This window comes from Rhamphochromis longiceps, linkage group LG18 (genome assembly GCF_057381845.1).
Source record: "Rhamphochromis longiceps isolate RC_006_pf linkage group LG18, R_longiceps_female_GT1.1, whole genome shotgun sequence".
In the NCBI taxonomy this organism is placed as follows: Eukaryota; Metazoa; Chordata; class Actinopteri; order Cichliformes; family Cichlidae; genus Rhamphochromis; species Rhamphochromis longiceps.
The window spans coordinates 4,913,481-4,932,267 of NC_140574.1; the positions used below are offsets into that span (position 1 = coordinate 4,913,481).

General features: G+C 39.7%; 2 protein-coding genes across 7 annotated transcripts; both read left to right on the plus strand.

The window, feature by feature from the left end:
* Positions 1 to 2: 2 nt before the first annotated feature.
* Positions 3 to 2,878, plus strand: LOC146647537 (E3 ubiquitin/ISG15 ligase TRIM25-like). 6 transcript variants are annotated; one of them, XM_085389584.1, is made up of 2 exons: positions 3 to 939; positions 1,647 to 2,878. In XM_085389584.1, exons 1-2 carry the CDS (start codon positions 136 to 138, stop codon positions 1,701 to 1,703), a joined length of 861 nt encoding a protein of 286 aa, XP_085245710.1. In that variant the 5' UTR covers positions 3 to 135; the 3' UTR covers positions 1,704 to 2,878. The 6 variants fall into 6 exon arrangements, with proteins under 6 accessions (XP_085245710.1, XP_085245705.1, XP_085245706.1 ...); XM_085389579.1 differs by having other exon boundaries at positions 3 to 646; positions 710 to 2,869; XM_085389580.1 differs by having other exon boundaries at positions 3 to 578; positions 648 to 2,869.
* A 2,273-nt stretch (positions 2,879 to 5,151) lies between these two features.
* LOC146647538 (uncharacterized) lies at positions 5,152 to 17,034 on the plus strand. The gene is made up of 3 exons (XM_085389592.1): positions 5,152 to 5,311; positions 7,900 to 8,137; positions 13,728 to 17,034. The coding sequence occupies exons 2-3, from the start codon at positions 7,915 to 7,917 to the stop codon at positions 14,969 to 14,971; spliced, it is 1,467 nt and encodes a 488-aa protein (XP_085245718.1). The 5' UTR covers positions 5,152 to 5,311; positions 7,900 to 7,914; the 3' UTR covers positions 14,972 to 17,034.
* Positions 17,035 to 18,787: the final 1,753 nt, after the last annotated feature.

Sequence of the window (18,787 nt, forward strand, 5' to 3'; positions counted from 1 at the left end):
TCTGCACTTTGAACATGGCTGTAATCAACGTGCAGCGACGCAGAAGAGCTAACTCATGTTGTTTAGATAAGAGCTCCGAATGCTTTCAATTATAAGGAAGTGAAACTCACAAAGTCACTGATACTGAGAGGAGAAATGGCGCAGAAAGGAGTTCAGCTGGACCAAGAAACTTTCTCTTGTTCGATCTGTTTGGATCTGCTGAAGGAGCCAGTGACTATTCCGTGTGGACACAGCTACTGCATGAACTGTATTAATGGCTTTTGGGATGGAGAGGACGAGAAGAAAATCTACAGCTGCCCTCAGTGCCGGAGGACTTTCACAGCGAGGCCTGTCCTGGAGAAAAACACCATGTTAGCAGTTTTAGTGGAGGAGCTGAAGAAGACTGGACTCCAAGCTGCTCCTGCTGATCACTGCTATGCTGGACCTGAAGATGTGGCCTGTGATGTCTGCACTGGAAGAGAAATGAAAGCCTTCAAGTCCTGTTTATTCTGTCTGGCATCTTACTGTGAGAAACACCTTCAGCCTCATTATGATGTGGCTCCATTAAAGAAACACAAGCTGGTGGAGCCCTCCAAGAAGCTCCAGGAGAACATCTGCTCTCGTCATGATGAGGTGATGAAGATGTTCTGCCGTACTGATCAGCAGAGTATCTGTTATCTCTGCTCTGTGGATGAACATAAAGGCCACGACACAGTCTCAGCTGCAGCAGAAAGGACTGAGAGGCAGAGAGAGCTGGAGGTGAGTCGACAAAACATCCAGCAGAGAATCCAGGACAGAGAGAAAGATGTGAAGCTGCTTCAACAGGAGGTGGAGGCCATCAATCAGTCTGCTGATCAAACAGTGGAGCACAGTGAGAAGATCTTCACTGAGCTGATCCATCTCATCCAGAAAAGAAGCTCTGATGTGAAGCAGCAGATCAGATCCCAGCAGGAAACTGAAGTGAGTCGAGTCAAAGAGCTTCAGGAGAAGCTGGAGCAGGAGATCACTGAGCTGAAGAGGAAAGATGCTGAGCTGAAGCAGCTCTCACACACAGAGGATCACATCCAGTTTCTACACAACTACCCCTCACTGTCAGCACTCAGTGAGTCTACAGACTCATCCAGCATCAATATCCGTCCTCTGAGCTACTTTGAGGATGTGACAGCAGCTGTGTCAGAGGTCAGAGATAAACTACAGGACATTCTGAGAGAGGAATGGACAAACATCTCACTGACAGTCACTGAAGTGGATGTTTTACTGTCAGATCCACCAGCAGAGCCAAAGACCAGAGCTGGATTCTTAAAATATTCATGTAAAATCTCACTGGATCCAAACACAGCAAACAAACAGCTGTTATTATCAGACGAGAACAGAAAAGTAACATTCATGTATCATCAACAATCCTTTTTGGATCATCCAGACAGATTTACTGGATGGTGGCAGGTCCTGAGTAGAGAGAGCCTGACCGGACGTTGTTACTGGGAGGTGGTGAGGAGAGGGGGAGTTTTTGTAGCAGTTGCATATAGGAATATCAGCAGAGCAGGGATTCGAAATGAATGTGGATTTGGTCGTAATGACAAGTCTTGGGCACTAGATTGTTCCAAAAATAGTTACACATTTTGGCATAACAACACTGAAATTCCCATTTCAGGTCCTTGTTCCTCCAGAGTAGGAGTGTACCTGGATCACAGAGCAGGTATTTTGTCCTTCTACAGCGTCTCTGAAACCATGACTCTCCTCCACAGAGTCCAGACCACATTCACTCAGCCGCTCTACGTTGGGCTTAGACTTTACAACAATTATGGAGATATTGCTGAATTCATTAAACTGAAATAGACCGAAGACTTTCATATTGTGGGTTTAAATCTATATTTTAGTTTCCATTTTATTTTCTCTCCATCATTTCTGCTCTGCACCGAGATCAGCTGTCTGTCAAACATTATGGGTGGTACTTTGACATCTTCATTTTGTTCTCTTGATGTTTTTGAGTTTTTAAAGGGGATCCTTCCTGTGTTTGTTTGTCCATTGAAGGTACCAGTGATCGATATGAATTTTATTTACACAAATATTTCTCCACCTTTTTTTGTCTTCTACTTCATGGGCTTTAACAGAGAAATTAGCAGAACATTCTTTGTCAAGCAGTTTTTTTTGTCTTTACTTTAGAAAGAAACAAATACATTTATCTGTTTGGTATATTGACACACACACACACACACACACACACACACACACACACACACACACACACACACACGTCTATATACACACATACATACACAAAGCTGTGTAAACCAACTATAAATAACTAATCTAAACTTATATACATTAAATACAGAAATGAAATGAGGTGGAATGAATACTACAGAATGTACATAAGGTGCAGCTGCAGTTTGGCAGTGGGAGCAGTGTGACATAATATAATCTGAATGCTTATTTGCTGATTATATTGTTTTATGGATAAGAGAGGCCCAACTCTGAGTACAGTCTGTGCCAAAAGTACTGACAGGAAACTGCATGCTTTTGCAGAGAACATGAGTTGCGGGCAGAAAGTGAAACTAAGTAGGGTGTTTGATCGAAACTTAAAGTGTGTGTGACATCTAGAGGAAGTATATAAATAACTAGGCTTCCTGCTTGTGCTTCAGACCTGAGCTTGTGTGTTCGTGTGTTCAGGTCTCCCTTCCCGGTAACGTAAAATAAAGATCATTTTTTGAGTTTGAACACTTTGAGCTGTGTCTTTCTTTGCCGTAAGGAATACAAAGAACTGGGATTTAATACAGGTCAACTGTTTAGAAGGGAGATGGCGAGGGGAAAGAAACTGTTCCTGTGTCGGGTGGTCCTGGTCTGCAGGCTTCTGTACCGTCTGCCAGAGGGCAGCAGGTCAAAAAGTCTGTGTCCAGGGTGTGAGGGGTCTGTGATGATTTTCCCTGCCCGTTTCCTGGTTCTTGAGAGGTACAGCTCCTGGATGGAGGGCAGGGGGGCGCCGATGATCCTTTCTGCTGCCTGTACAGTCTGCTGCAGTCTGCTCCTGTCCTGTTTAGTGGCTGCACCATACCAGACTGTGATGGAGGAGCACAGGACAGACTCAATGACTGAAGTGTAGAACTGGATCAGCAGCTCCTGTGGAAGACTGTACTTCCCCAGTTGTCTCAGGAAGTACATCCTCTGCTGGGTCCTTTTGAGGATGGAGTTGATGTTGGTCTCCCACTTCAGGTCCTGGGAGATGGTGGTACCCAGGAACTTCAAGATCTTCACAGTAGACACCGGGCTGTCTGATATGGTAAGGGGGAGCAGAGTTAAGGGATGTCTCCTGAAGTCCAATTGTAGTGGCAATTCCTTTTGTTTGACCAACCAAACATCCCGCAATTAAAAGTCCACAAGCCACTGCTGCACTGCGATAATATTCCGTATGCAGGCAAAAGAAGTCCACTGTCCAAACTTGAAAGTTGCGTTTTTATGGTTTATTCATCCAGTTTGGCAATAACAAGATCCATTTTTAGTTACTTCCTGCTGCTTCTCCTGCTCTGGTAAAAACCCATAGGCTCACCCCAGTGCATGCTGGTCCTATACCAGTCTCTTTATTTATAGAAACAAAATGGCCCTACAGCTTTTACTGACTAATTTAACAAAGTAACATCAAACAAACAAAACATTGAAACAAATATTAACCTACAAATAAACTTGTAAATAAACCCCAAAATATAAGTAAACTAACAACAAACTTTAACTAATTTCAAAAATAATAAAAAATAAAGAACAAATAGCTCCAACACCACTGTCATCTCTACAGTCTTAAGAGTGTTCAGCTCCAGACTGTGCTGACTGCACCAGAGTACCAGCTGCTTAACGTCCTGTCGGTATGTAGATTCATCACCATCTTGAATGAGGCCAATGACGGTGGTGACATCTGCAAACTTTAGGAGTTTAACAGCCGAGTTCTTGGAGGTGCAGTCATTAGTGTAGAAGGAGGACACATCCTTGAGGGGCACCAATACTGAGGGACCGAGTTTCAGAGGTGATCTCCCCCAGCCTCACTTGCTGCTTCCTGTCTGACAGGCTGGTGAGCCACTGACAGGCAGCTGGTGACACACTGAGCTGGGATAGTTTGGAGGAGAGAAGTTCAGGCACGATGGTGTTAAAAGCCAAACTAAAGTCCACAAACAGGACCATGGCATAAGTTCCCGGGCGGTCGAGGTGTTGCAGGATGTAATGCAGCCACATGTGATATGAGACTAACTTCACTGGAGGACTAATTATAATATATAACAATATAAATATAGTATTTCCTCCTAGAAGAGATGAAAGACATGCTTTTGTGTGGATGAGTGTAGCGTTTTACTTTTCTGAGGCCCTTGCAGAAGCATCACTTGGTTCATAGGCCTTGTCTTCTGAAAAGCTCTGGAATGCTTTACTGAATAAAACAAATGACTTTGCTCATTTGACTTCAGTAAGGCAGACTGGGAAGCATTTCCTTCTAACTGTGAAAAAGCCACAGAGAAATTTGAGAAAAGCAGGATGGATGAATGGAATTACAGTTTATCTGAAATTATTGTTTAGTGCAAATAGTTTAGTGCAAGAAAAATAGTGGAAATGACAAACATAGTAGCTGCTAGAGTGATTAAAACAGGTCCAAAATGAAGTTCAAGACTGTTCACAAAGGAGCTCAGATATGTGTTAAGGAGTGAAGAAAATGAATGAAATGATAAGGAAACATACAGAAACTTCAGTTAATGAAGATGACACTAAAATCAATCTAAAGGCTGGAGAACCTGTGGGGTGGGGGGTGGGGGGGCATTGAGGTGACTGTTGTTGTGATTTGGCGCTATATAAATAAAATTAATTAATTAAATTTAATAAGCACTGGGTCTTCTGAATGTGGATCCATCATCAAAAAAACAGCATGTGGAAAAAGCAATAACAGAATGAAAAGAATGGGTGTCATTACTTTACATGTTTAGACAGTCTGTTCTAGTTGTGCTGCAGAATATTACAGACTGTTTAAGTCAATACTTGGCTTGGATCACTGGGGAACTAAAATTCTTTATTCGGGTTTCTGCAAAGCACTGGACTGTTTGGAAGGACTTTTATTTGGACTACGAATGACCCGAGGAGGGCAGCAGTGCGCCAGTTCTACTCGAAATTCTAATAGAAGAAGTATAGCGGAAATGACGTCACTCAAACTCCACAACAAACAAACAACAGTGGTTTGAGAGTTTTTCAAGGTAGAAATCTGCTCGGAGGTTAAGAAACAATCGACCAGGGTGAGATCAACCATCAGCGCAGACTAAATTCAACCAGCAGCTCATCACATAAGTGCGTCCCTTTGATTTAAACGGTAAGATTTTAGTATTAAACACGCGGACGAAAGAATCTGTGAGAGAAACCTTCAACTCGCACCACGTGGTTGCCGTGCAGATGTTGTAGGTTATTTATTTTAAAACTGTGGAACGCGCGGTACTTGGGCTCTTTCTGGTCGTACGCAGGGAATCTCCTTTTTTTTTAAAGATTAAATAACACAGCATTGTGGAGGTATGCAAAGACAGCACCAGGGTTCTCGAGGCTCTTCTGGGAGCCTAAGTATAGAACCGAATAGTGGGATTGTAACGCGCTCTGAGGGTCTCGAAAAGCGCTATATAAATGCATGCCATTATTCCATTATTAAGTCGACCATAAAAACGTCTCCCCGAGCGTGAGTCCTCTATGACGAGCTACCTTTCCTTATCGCCAGTGGGCTCGGCCACTATAAAGGGATGGCGGGCTCGTTTCCCCGAGCCTTAGGCTGCAATGGCTGATGATCGTGCCGCGATCCCAGCCACCATCGATGAGCCTTTTCTGCGAGTGAAATCCTTCGCGGCCAGTGTTCCGGATTAACTGGCGTTGGCCGAACAGATGTGTGGTAGGCTTGCTTTTCAGTAGCCGCTACCAACAAAACAGCAAATAAACACCAAATGTGTCATCCGTGACATTTATAAGGTTACCTCAAACACACTCCCTCAGTCTTGTTGCTCTTTAATAACAAAATGTTTAGAAATGTCGCGAGTTTACCTGGTGATATTCTCGTGCGCGAGGCGATCGCGAAAACGGCAAACAATTAACACCACGCCGATGTTGTTCACAGGACAGCAAGAGTAAACGATCGGGAGAATCTTGTCTTCGTTATTGTTCCCCTCGTACGTGTTATTACTCCGATTTCAGCGTTTTCGCTGCACAACTAAAACGTGCAGTTTACTTTATGTTCACTCAAATTGAGTCAACTAGCGCCACCTGTGGTCAAGTGCCTAAAGCCTACAGTCAGATTAACTTGTGACACACATCTGCACCTCGTTTGAATTAGTTTCATGCACAATACATTTGCCATGTTAATGTATTCTCTACACAGGCAGGCTATGATAACAGGATGTGAAATATTAATGTGTCATATATTTGTTCAAGACGTATTTCTTTGTTATGGGAAAGAAAATTAAAATCATGATAATCAACAGGACTGGTGATTTCAATAACTTTGTGTATATAATTTGTCATTTTCTACTGATGTAGGCCAAAAATAAATGCATAATATAATTATATAATATAAGGTTTATTTGCAAGACACAAAAACAGAAAAAATTGAAAGTTACAAATGTATTGTGCTGCAGATGTCTGTGTCACAAGTTGATCTGGCTGTAGGCTATGGCACCTTGCCACGGGTGGCACTAGTTGACTCAACTCCATTTGACTGTACACAAAGTAAATTGCATGCTTTTGTTGAAAACCGAAAACTACTGCTCTATAAGCTTGTTATTTGCTTTTGAAAATAAAATGTTATGTGCTTTCATCTATAGGGTTAGTTATATAAGTGACTTAGTTTATAAATGTTATTATCTGGCTTTTTCAGTGTTTTATTGTTTCCTGAGTGCATCAGTTTGGCTGAGATTAAAGTTACAGTTTTCACACAGCTGAATAAACAGAAAACTGAACAAAAATGTGAGATGATTGAGAATTTACTCCAATGTCCTGTTATATTTGAGGGAGCAAAGAGCAGACTGCTGAATTGATTGTCTCGGTGGTGTTTAATCTGCAAATTTAATTAAAAGTTTAATGAACTATCATCTTGTCTTTATTTTTAGTGAGCACATACGTTAAACACTTTAAGCTGTAAGCTAATGATAGTTATATAGGAGCAGGTGCATACTGGTGCAATAAGCTGTACGTTTTACAACAATGGATGCATGATGTGATTAGTCGACTATCTCAAAAATAATCGTTTGTGGCAGCCCTACCTGGAGTACCCAGAGAGAACCGACACACTGAGGAGCAGAACATGCAAACTCCTGAGTCGAATTAAGAATCTTCTTGCTGTGAGGCAACAGTGTTAACCACCATCCCACCATGGTGATTCTATATTTTTACTTAAGTACAGTTTAAATAATTTACATGATATTAATTTATTATTGTGACTGCAATTATTTCGTAGTTTGAAAATAATGAAAAACAAAACAAAATACTGCAGCTTTAAGCACAAATCAGCAAACAAAGTGAAACAGCTTTTAATTTGAAATTTGGACTCAGATCATAGTCAGGTGGTGAGAAATACTCTAAAATCCTCCATCTAAATATAATTAATGATATAATTACTTTTGGTTGTTACTGTGGCAGGTTAAAATGACAAACAGTTGCGCAACTGTGAAGCTGTGTGTGTGAATGTGTGTGTGAATGGGTGAATGACTGAATGTAGTGTGAAGCGCTTTGGGGTCCTATGGACTAGAAAAGCGCTATACAAATGCAGGCCATTTACCAAGCTGGCAGCAGCTACCTGAAAGTTTTTGTATTCTTAATTTTGCTTATAAAAGTATCAGAACTTGAGTCACTCACACGGTGCTCTTGAAACATTTGTCACATTTGTTCATTTTTAATTTCTCCCGTTATCACTTGTCTCTTTTCAAGAATTCTCAAAACAGAATGAAGAGTAAGGATGAGGAGGTTCCCGCAGACCAACAGATCTGTAACCAGGAGAGGAGCTCCAGTCTGAAGCAGGAGGACCCAGAGCCTCCTCAGATTAAGGAGGAACAGGAGGAACTCTGCACCAGTCACGAGGTTGAACACATCATGGTCTGGACCGGGCAGGAGAGGCTCAGACTGCTGGATACCATCTGGAAACCTGAAATACAGATACAAAGCAAAGGTATGTGAAACTATCAGGAAGGCAGGAACGAGTGAAGCATCAGTGATGTCTGCACTGGGAAGAAGGAAAAGTAATATCTGTTATTGTTGCTCAGTTTTCTTTTAGGAGCAGTTGACAGTCCCACAAATTGTGGTTTTCTGGAAGCAGAAACGATGTCTCACAATGTCTACAAGGGGTCACTGTAGACCATAGATTTGCTTCATAGCATGTGGCTCGCAAGTTTGCTAATAGTAGGCAGTGTTGGAAAAGTTACTTTTAAAATGTATTACAGAATATATGTATTTTGTAATGTATTCAGAACTCGTTACTCAGTGAGTGTAATGTATTCTGAATAGAGATGGCACGATACCACTTTTTTATGTCCGATACCGATATCATAAATTTGGATATCTGCCGATACCGATATGAATCCGATATAGTGTTTTTTAATCAACAAAACTGGTTTTTTTAAATATCTTGCTGCATTTTGTATAAGTTCATACTCAAGTTTAAAACAACAACTACACTAAAGCTATTCTGTTATACCTGTATACAAAAAAAATATTTCATAGTTCAGCAATACTGATCAATCTAATAAACTTAAACCTACACCATCCTCCCTATTCTGGTATTTTAAAGAGTACTTAGCGTAAATATTAAGCAACCTAACTAATAGGGTTCCAACTCCCAGCAACAACAAAAATAAATAAATAAAAAATAGGGAACCACCCCTCACGCTCCACCTCATGATGCTTAATCGACGTAATCAACCTTAATTTGATGCAGTGTGAAAAAAAATGCACAGAAATCAATTATTTTTCAAGAAATATTAAATAGATTCAACATCTTTCTTCAACAAAATTGCAGACTGCACAGATGGTACCTTCCCAAAGGAAAAAGTACTATAGTTTACTAGGGTATATATATTAGACTTAATAGTCACTGTATACAGTAATTGACTTCTATTCCTTTTACATCAAATTAAAACTTTGTGTGTCAGATAATTATTTATTAAAAGCTCGACATTTTAAATGAGAATAAGAAAGAAAAGTATGTCTTTGTGCCCCCTTTTCCCTGTTCATGCCCTATCGGCCCCCCTGGCTAAACTTTGCTAGATCCGCCCCTGCACAGTTACCAGCCGTCAGCTACGTAGAAAAAGCTCCTGGTGTAGAAAGTAATATTAAATAAATTCTAACAACAGCTTATCAAGCTTAAACGTTCTGCTGTTGTTCAGCCGCTGGTTTCCTCTTTCTGGTGCAAAGTGGACCAAAAGCAAACAAGAGAGACGGACTCGCGACAGAAAAGCCGATCAGCTGATCATTAAATGGTAAATGGCCTGTATTTATATAGCGCTTTACTAGTCCCTAAGGACCCCAAAGCGCTTTACATATCCAGTCATCCACCCATTCACACACACATTCACACACACTGGTGATGGCAAGCTACATTGTAACCACAGCCACCCTGGGGCGCACTGACAGAGGCGAGGCTGCCGGACACTGGCGCCACCGGGCCCTCTGACCACCACCAGTAGGCAACGGGTGAAGTGTCTTGCCCAAGGACACAACGACCGAGACTGTCCAAGCCGGGGCTCGAACCGGCAACCTTCCGATTACAAGGCGAACTCCTAACTCTTGAGCCACGATCGCCCCATTAAGCAAGTAATTAAGTAAGTTTCACGATTGAAGTAGCAGCCGGAGAACGAGAGGCAGTCGTTTGTTAAGCTTAACGCAGGAATGCTTTACAAACATTCAGAGATGGACTTACACACTTGCTTTACTTCTCTCGGGATAACTTTGTCGGAGATGAAATGCCAGGTTGCTAGCGAAGCTCCACATGCTATCCAGACCACCGACAGGTCCCGCATGCCACAGCCGCTCTATCACGTGACGCATACTGCTCTGACGTGCTAACGTTCTGAGGTGAGTTACGGCGTGTTGCAAGTTTTGTGAGGTGCTTTCGTGATATTTAATGGATCGGATTACATTTTTTATTTTTCTCCGATATCCGATCCAGTAATTTAGGTCAGTATCGGACCGATACGTAATATCGGATCGGTCCATCTCTAATTCTGAATACTTTGGATTACTTAATATATTAACATGCTTTTTACAACTACATGAATTGCTGTGTGATTTATTACTATTACTGAAGGATACTCGCCATACCAGTACCAACTAGACTTTTAAATCTTAATGTAAAATGAGTATCAGTAGGTTGGACATTAGGTACGGCTACACTTTTTGCTGGGTCTCATATAGAAAACTATTCCGCGCGTATATGAAACAGGTCCGTGGCTCCGAACCGTAGTAAAGGGAACCCCGGGGTATTCCGTTACTACCCAACACTGTTGGTAAGGCACAAATATGGCAAAACTAACAACAGTTAAACTAAAAAGCAAAACAGTTCTTTAACCTAATTCCTAATACAGCTGGGTGTAATTGTCACAGGACAGTACAGCCACTGCTAGGAAATTAGTGCTAAATAATTTTACCAACAAAGTATGAAAAGTTTGGAATACTCTATAGATGAGACAAACAAATATTACTAATGTAGGATTCTAATTAGAACTTAAACTTTATTTTCAGGGGTACAGGAATAATATAAACTAAAAGGAACAAGCCGAAGTGTGTTGGTTGAGAAAGTAGAAACAATCTTGTGTCTAGTTAATGTTGAAACCTGAAAATGAGTTCATATTATGATGCTGATTGTCTTTATTTGTTAATGGATATAAAATTTCTACAGATACAAACCCAATTAAACCCAATTGGACATTGTAGAAGAAAAACAACAAAACAAACAAATATACAAAACATTTGCTTATTTTGAAATTGAAGATAGCAACAGAAAAGTCAGGACGGAGCCATGTTACCACTGTTTTCTGTCTTCTTTTAACAACAGTTAGTGACCTGAGGAGAGCAGCTGCTGTTTTGAGTTTCTTCCCATTTTTCTCTGATATAAGATTCTAGCTGTTGAACAGTCCTGGGTCTCCATTTTCATATTTTTCACTTTCATGCAAAATATTTTCAGTGGATGAAAGAAACATTTGCCATGTCTGCAGGCAGGCCAGTTCACCACCTGGACTCTACTACTACAAAGCCATGTTGTTGGAATAAATGCAGTATGTGGTTTAATATTGTCTAGCTGATGCAAGGCCTTCACTGAAAAACCCGTCGTCTGGATGTGAGCATTGTCGAGTTAGAAACTTGACGCCTAAGCAGCCAGTTTGATAGGAAATTCCATCAGAGAAGAAAGTTTTTGACCTGAGCACTGAGAACAAGCAAGTCATCCTCATTAATCCAAAGGATGCCATGTCCATGTTTTCAAAAAAAATTCAAATTCTGATTCGACTGACGACAATTGAGACAAAAAACCTAAAATCCAAGTAGAGAAAAGTTATATTTTTTACTGTAAAAACCACAAACATGTTTAACAAATCATTTTTGAAACTTAAAATGCAAATAGAAATTGTACATTTCTAAAAATTATGCACACATTTTGCAAATATCATCGGTACATGGCACTATGTACCTAAAAATGCACACATAAGACTGAGAAGAACACCACAGGTATAAACCCTGCAGGTAGGGCTGCCACAAACGATTATTTTGATAGTCGACTAGTCACCGATTATTTATGCGATTAGTCGACTAATCAGATCATCATCCACTGGACGTAAAACTACAGCTTATTGCACCAGCAGCATCTGCTCTTATATAACTATCATTAGCTTACAGCTTTAAGCTTTTAAGGTGCTAACTAAAGATAAAGACAAGATGATAGTTTATTCAATTTTAATGAAATTTGCAGATTGTTTCGGTGAAGTTTAATAAACTCCTTGCTATCTAAAATATAACAGGACACCGGAGTATATTCTCCAGTATCTCACACTTCTGATAATCAGCTGTCTGCTTGACGTTTATTCAGCTGTGTAAAAACTATAACTTTAATCTCAGACAAACCGATTTACTCAGGAACAAATAAAATACAAAAAAAAAAAAAAGCCAAACAACAACATTTTTAATTTATCTAAGTGACTTATATATGTTTAACCTGAGTAGCGAAAGACGGCGGTGGGTTTGAAAACAATTTGCCGGGAATCCGGTCTTCTCACGGCGCTAGTGACCTAGCCCCCGGCTAGCTATCGAGCTAGCGGGTAACAGACGTCTCCGAAAACGTCGGAGCGCTTTTGAAAATATGTGGTGTCCTGATAAACTGAGCCGATATTTGAGGTTTACACAGCTACATTCTTGCCTGAAAATATGTTAAACGTTTATTTTGTGACCCAGAAAGAATAATACGAGTAATATTAAAACTAACTAGCTGCCGCCATTGTTGGAAACTAAGCTGGGCCGCGCTATGAATTCTGGGACACAGCTTCTTCTTCTTCGGGGTTTAACGGCAGCTGGCATCCTTGTACGTGCAGTGCTGCCATCTTCTGTTTCAGTCCGTTATTACACTCTTAAATCCTGCTATTATTCCTGCATCTTTTGGGATCTTACAAAACTTCAAATGACGCTTCGACTATTAAATCAGTCGTCTACGATTTTGATAGTCGACGTAATCGTGACTAGTCGACAAATCGTGGCAGCCCTACCTGCAGGTATGACAAATCTCTCACGCATCAAAACTTGCTCTCTCTCTTTCTTTCGCTCGCTCGCTATGACTCGCCGGTGTCACTCCTAAAACCTCCACCTCTTCCCAAACAACAAAATGCCACATGTTGCCACATCATTTTCGATTGGTTAACATGGTACATTTTTTCACTAATGGGGAAGGAAAGGGGTGTTTTGTCTTTTTCTCTCACAAGATAAAAAGGAGTGTTTGCTAGCGCTGTCCTTAAAAAAACACTGTTTTTACAGTTTCTTCCCACTGTAAACACTACTATTTTATTCAGAAAAAAACATTGTGTGTATTTTTTATCATACGTCTGTTTTACGTGGCCTGTCAACACAATTTAAAAACTGGTATAAAGTTTGAAGTCCGCACTTTCGACCCAAGTTGAAATGGAGACTCTGGGTCGTTGCATCTTGTTGCTGTGTTGTCCTAAATTGGTGGTTTGATTTTTGGCGCGTCAGCACGTCCGTCGACCCTCAAGCGTTAACCAAGTTGAGCATGCATTTCTATTGTTGAAAGCTAAACTTGAGACAGAAAGGCCTACAAACAAACAAGACCTGAAAGTCACTGCAGTAAAGGCCTGTAGAGTATTAAAAAGGAGAAAGCAAGCATCTGTATTAGAAATGAACATGATGATTTTTTTTCTCACATTTTTATGCCGTGTTTTCATTCAACCTACTGAATTGAAGCTGAAGGTCTGCACTTAAACTGCATCTGAGGGGTTTTATTTAAAATTCATTGTAGTAATGTACAAAATTAATATGTAAGAAAATGCAGCAAGATCTTTTGATTTGTATGTAGCTCCCCAAACTTCAATTTATTCCGGTGTATCTAAGTGTCAGTATCACTAGCACAACTGTTTGAATTACACTGGCGTACGTGGGCGACATGCTCATAGAGAATTTCTAATAGTTGATGAGATGTTTTGTTTTGTTTTTTTAATGTTCGAGTTTTTGGTTTTTTTCATTTTATGTTTTTGTTTTTGTCTCTTGAGACTTTTCAGATCAAAAGATCTGTAAGGAGGAAGAGGTTCCTGCAGACCAACAGGTCTCTAACCATGAAAGGATCTCCAGTCTGGATCAGGAGGATCGAAAGCCTCCAGAATTTAAAGAGGAGCAGGAGGAACCCTGCACCAGTCAGGAGGGAGAGCGGCTTCTTCTAAAGGAAGAGACTAATAAATGTATGGTGACTTCTACTCATGAGGAACCTGAACCAAGCAGTGACTTTCTTTCTAACAACTGTCCTCAGCCAGAGTGGAGCCAAGGCCAGGAAGAAAGTGAGCATGTGCACTCAGGATCAACTACAAATGCAAACACAAAGAGGAGAAATCAGAGAAAGCAAAGTGGAGTAGAGAGCCAGCTCATGTCATATAGTCAGTGTAAGCCTGACACAAGTAGAAAGTCTGTAAAATGTGAGATTTGTGGAAAAACCTTTCAGTATAAATACAGACTGCTTAACCATCTAAGAGTCCATACAGGTGAGAAACCTTATTGCTGTAGCACATGTGGGAAAGGATTCCGTCATCTGATCCACTTAAAATCTCACATGAGAATCCACACAGGTGAGAAGCCATATATTTGTAGCACCTGTGGGAAAGGCTTTCGTCACTCCTCATCATCAAGAGTTCACATGAGAATCCACACAGGTGAGAAACCTTATTCTTGTAGCACTTGTGGGAAACGATTCATTCAGATTAACAGCTTAAACACTCACATTAGAACCCACACAGGTGAGAAGCCACATTCTTGTAGCGCCTGTGGGAAAAGCTTTAGTAACGCGTCAGCATTCAGAGTTCACATGAGAATCCACACAGGTGAGAAGCCACACTTGTGTAAAGTATGTGGTAAAACATTCAGTCAGGCGGCACACTTGAAAAAGCACATGAGAATCCACACAGGTGAGAAGCCACATTCTTGTAGCGCCTGTGGGAAAAGCTTTAGTAACGCGTCAGCATTCAGAGTTCACATGAGAATCCACACAGGTGAGAAGCCACACTTGTGTAAAATATGTGGTAAAACATTCAGTCAGGCGCCAAACTTGAAAAAGCACATGAGAATCCACACAGGTGAGAAGCCACATTCTTGTAGCGCCTGTGGGAAAAGCTTTAGTAACGCGTCAGCATTCAGAGTTCACATGAGAATCCACACAGGTGAGAAGCCACACTTGTGTAAAATATGTGGTAAAACATTCAGTCAGGCGGCACACTTGAAAAAGCACATGAGAATCCACAGTACATGAAAGTGTCAAAGGTGGAGCAATGTTCAAAGCGGAGCTTCACTACAATGCATGAGGGAAAAGATTACCTCATATTTAGTTCAATTTGGTATTTTATGTCCGTAACAGTAACAACTGTTTGTTACACTAATTGGTTTGTTACTATGATGAATGTTTTTCTGTACAGATAACTGTACAGATAACATGTATATATTAATTGTAGATGTTAGTTAATATTTTTTTTACCTAAAACTTTGTTATAAAAAACATTTATTATTTTTTTATTGCAAACATTTAATTCATCAGTCATTCTGGTTTTCCTACAAAGGATTTGAAATCATTCAAGTAATACCTAAGACCAAAAATCTGGAGTCATTATGGACTGGAAGTCACTTCATGTTGTGATGTTGATTTAGTTAGTTGTGCTTTTTATTTATGTATATTCTGTAGTATTCATTCCACCTCATTTAATTTCTGTATTTAATGTATATAAGTTTAGATTAGTTATTTATAGTTGGTTTACACAGCTTTGTGTATGTATGTGTATGCATGTGTAATGTACATATAAACACACGTGTCTATATGTACATTACACATGCATACACACACACATGTGATCTGGACACAAGCTACGGACGCCTAACTTGTAGAACTTTGGCAAGTTCATCCGAGGCTTTTCAATGTGTCCTCACAAAATTATCACGACCACAACAACCGTGAAGAGCTAGATGGACTTTGCTGCTCAGTTATGTTTTCATTAGCAATTTAGAAAAGTTGATGGTGGTGTGTGTGTGTGTGTGTGTGTGTGTGTGTGTGTGTGTGTGTGTGTGTGTGTGTGTGTGTGTGTGTGTAAGAGAGAGATTTACATTGCTGTGCTTGAGAGCCACCATCTACTGGAACCAAATTCCTTTCTGATTTTTATAGTTTAAAAAGAAATGTCAAAAATGATTATAACCAGGTCTTTGCAGCAAACAACATAACAATGTTCTCCTTTATTTAGCTTTTTTCCACAATTTGTTTCTTGGTGTCTGACTATGTTTTATATAAATTGAGAAACTATTTATTTAAACTCAGATTTTTACAATGGACTTTTTCACCCAGTGTGCTTGAATTTGGGTCTGTTATACTTAAGCCCAGTACCCTGTTCAAATTCTTGGGCAGTCTACAAAGCATTGTAGTTTCATTTGTATTGTGAGAGATGTTAGATTGGGGGGTATTTTATATTCTCGTTTTCACATATTATAGAAATAGAAATAAAAGTAAATTGAAGAGACTGTTCTCTGATGCAAATGTATGTTGACATATGTGACTTCATCCCTCAACTACTGACGCTCACCATGTTGTGTAATGGATGTGAAAACTTTGCCTGTGTTGTTACCACTGGCAAGATGTGCAAAATAATTCAGCAAATTAAAGCATCAGCTTGTTCCATCACCCAGCTTGTTCAGTGAAGTCCGATGCTAACTGGAAATAGAGATAATTCGCCTTCAAAAGTAAATTTTAAGAATATGGAAACCATATAAAATTGCTCAAATACTGAACACAAATCATATTTCTGATACACAGTCTATGGGTGTAGCCTCCAGAGTCACACAACGGTTTTGAATGATCCTGTTATTTAAGCAGAAGACTATCCCACTATAAATGCAGGTTTTCTGTCCTATAGAGGCTCTGAAACCATGACTCTCCTCCAGAGTCCAGACCAGATTGACTCAGCTGCTCTTTATTGGAGTCTCTGCTGAGTTCATTAAACTTCTGCAATCTGGTAGAAGGTTCCGCATCTTCCGGGCAAGGACAGAGAGACTCAAGAGGAGCTTCTATCCCCAAGCCATCCGTGCCCTAAACACACACACCCGCCCTCTCACATCATCTATAATTGGCTGAGACAGGACTCTTCCAGACACTCTAAACCCAGGCACAATGTACATTTCAATTCCTTTAATTTTAAATATGTTTATATTGTCTATCCTGTAAAATAGTCAGATGTCTATTCTTATTAATGTACAGAATTCACCTGCTTGTTGCTACTACTGCACATTCACCCAGTGTATGTATGTATGTATGTATGTATGTATGTATGTATATATATATATATATATATATATATATATACATATATATACATATATATATATATATATATACATATATATACATATATATATATATATATATACATATATATATATATATATATATATATATATACATATATGTTCTTCCTCTACACACCCCCCCCCCTCGAGGAGCGTGTCAGGCTACATTTCACTGTGTGTTATACTTGTATAACTATGCATGTGACAAATAAAAAACCTTGAACCTTGAACCTTAAACTGCGAACGACTGAAGTCTTTAATGGTGTAAGAGGTTTAAATTTTCTTTTAGTTTGTCTTTCCATCATTTTCTTTATGCACTGCACATAGATTAGCTATCAGTTGAACTTTATGGGCAGAGCGCTACCCTAGTTTTATTTTTGTTTTTTGTCTGCAACTTAATGGAGTTAAACAGAAATTAGCAGAACTTTCTGTTCGTTGATCATATTGATGTGGGGGAAGGGAAAGGCTTAGGGCGTCGGGGGATTCCCCAGGAGCATCTTCCTTGGAGGGCTCAACCCGGGGTTGCGGTCATGGCCTGTTTAGGGGTCTGTTGGCTCTTAGGTGATGTCACCTTTACATCCTCTGTTAATATTTGATCAGTGTTGAATTTTAGCATTGATTTTATATCAGTTATTACCCTCAGTTAATGATGAATCAATGCTGAATTCCGCTGTTGATTTTCCACCACTTTTGTACCCTTGGTTAATATTGAAACAACAATAAAATCATGATTAAAACAGGACTTAATAGGTATTTCCATCAATCCTAGACCACAGAAAGCTACCATCAACACTTAAACCTGTGAAAAAGACAATTGTGTTTGATCTAAAAACAGGATAACCATTATATGTTGAACATTATCCTACAATTTATCATGTTCATAACAATAGCCCTATAATATTAAGCACTGGGCATTATGTAATTAAAAAAATGACAATAGACAAATTTGTATCAATAAAAAAAACTATTTGTTTTATAAAGAAGATTTATTGTTAAATGTATTAGTTACAAGGCAAGGCAAGGCAAATTTATTTGTATAGCACAATTCAACAACAAGGTGATTCAAAGTGCTTTACAGAGACATTAGAAACAAAAACAAATAAAAAGCATGATTTAAAATTGATTAAAACAAGCAAACAAACAAACTAATTAACAAACAAACAAAACAGTATATAAAATCAAAACAGATAAAATCAGAACAGTAGATAAAAATCAGTAGTTAATGTAAGTTTTGAAATTTAAGCTTAAAAGTGTGGCTTTGGTGCTTTATTCAAATGCAGCTGAGAACAGGTGAGTCTTCAACCTGGATTTAAATAAACTGAGTGTTTCAGCTGATCTGAGGCTTTCTGGGAGTTTGTTCCAGATATAAGGAGCATAAAAGCTGAATGCAGCTTCTCCGTGTCTGGTTCTGACTCTGGGAACTGATAAAAGACCGGATCCAGATGACCTGAGGGATCTGGAAGGTTCATACTGGGTCAGGAGGTCACTGATGTATTTTGGTCCTAAACCATTCAGAGCTTTATAGACCAGCATCAGAACTTTAAAGTCTATCCTCTGACGGACAGGCAGCCAGTGTAAAGACCTCAGAGCTGGACTGATGTGGTCCACTTTTTTGGTCTTAGTGAGAATGAGCTGTAGTTGTCTGACTGATTTTTTAGGTAGACCTGTAAAGATGCTGTTACAGTAATCAAGCCTACTAAAGATGAATGCATGGACTAGTTTTTCCAGGTCCTGTTGAGACATC

Coding starts and splice junctions, on each gene's coding strand:
- LOC146647537 (XM_085389583.1), top strand. CDS start 136: ATGGCGCAGAAAGGAGTTCAGCTGGACCAAGAAACTTTCTCTTGTTCG.
- LOC146647538 (XM_085389592.1), top strand. CDS start 7,915: ATGAAGAGTAAGGATGAGGAGGTTCCCGCAGACCAACAGATCTGTAAC. Junction 8,138..13,727: donor AATACAGATACAAAGCAAAG/GTATGTGAAACT, acceptor TTGTCTCTTGAG/ACTTTTCAGATCAAAAGATC.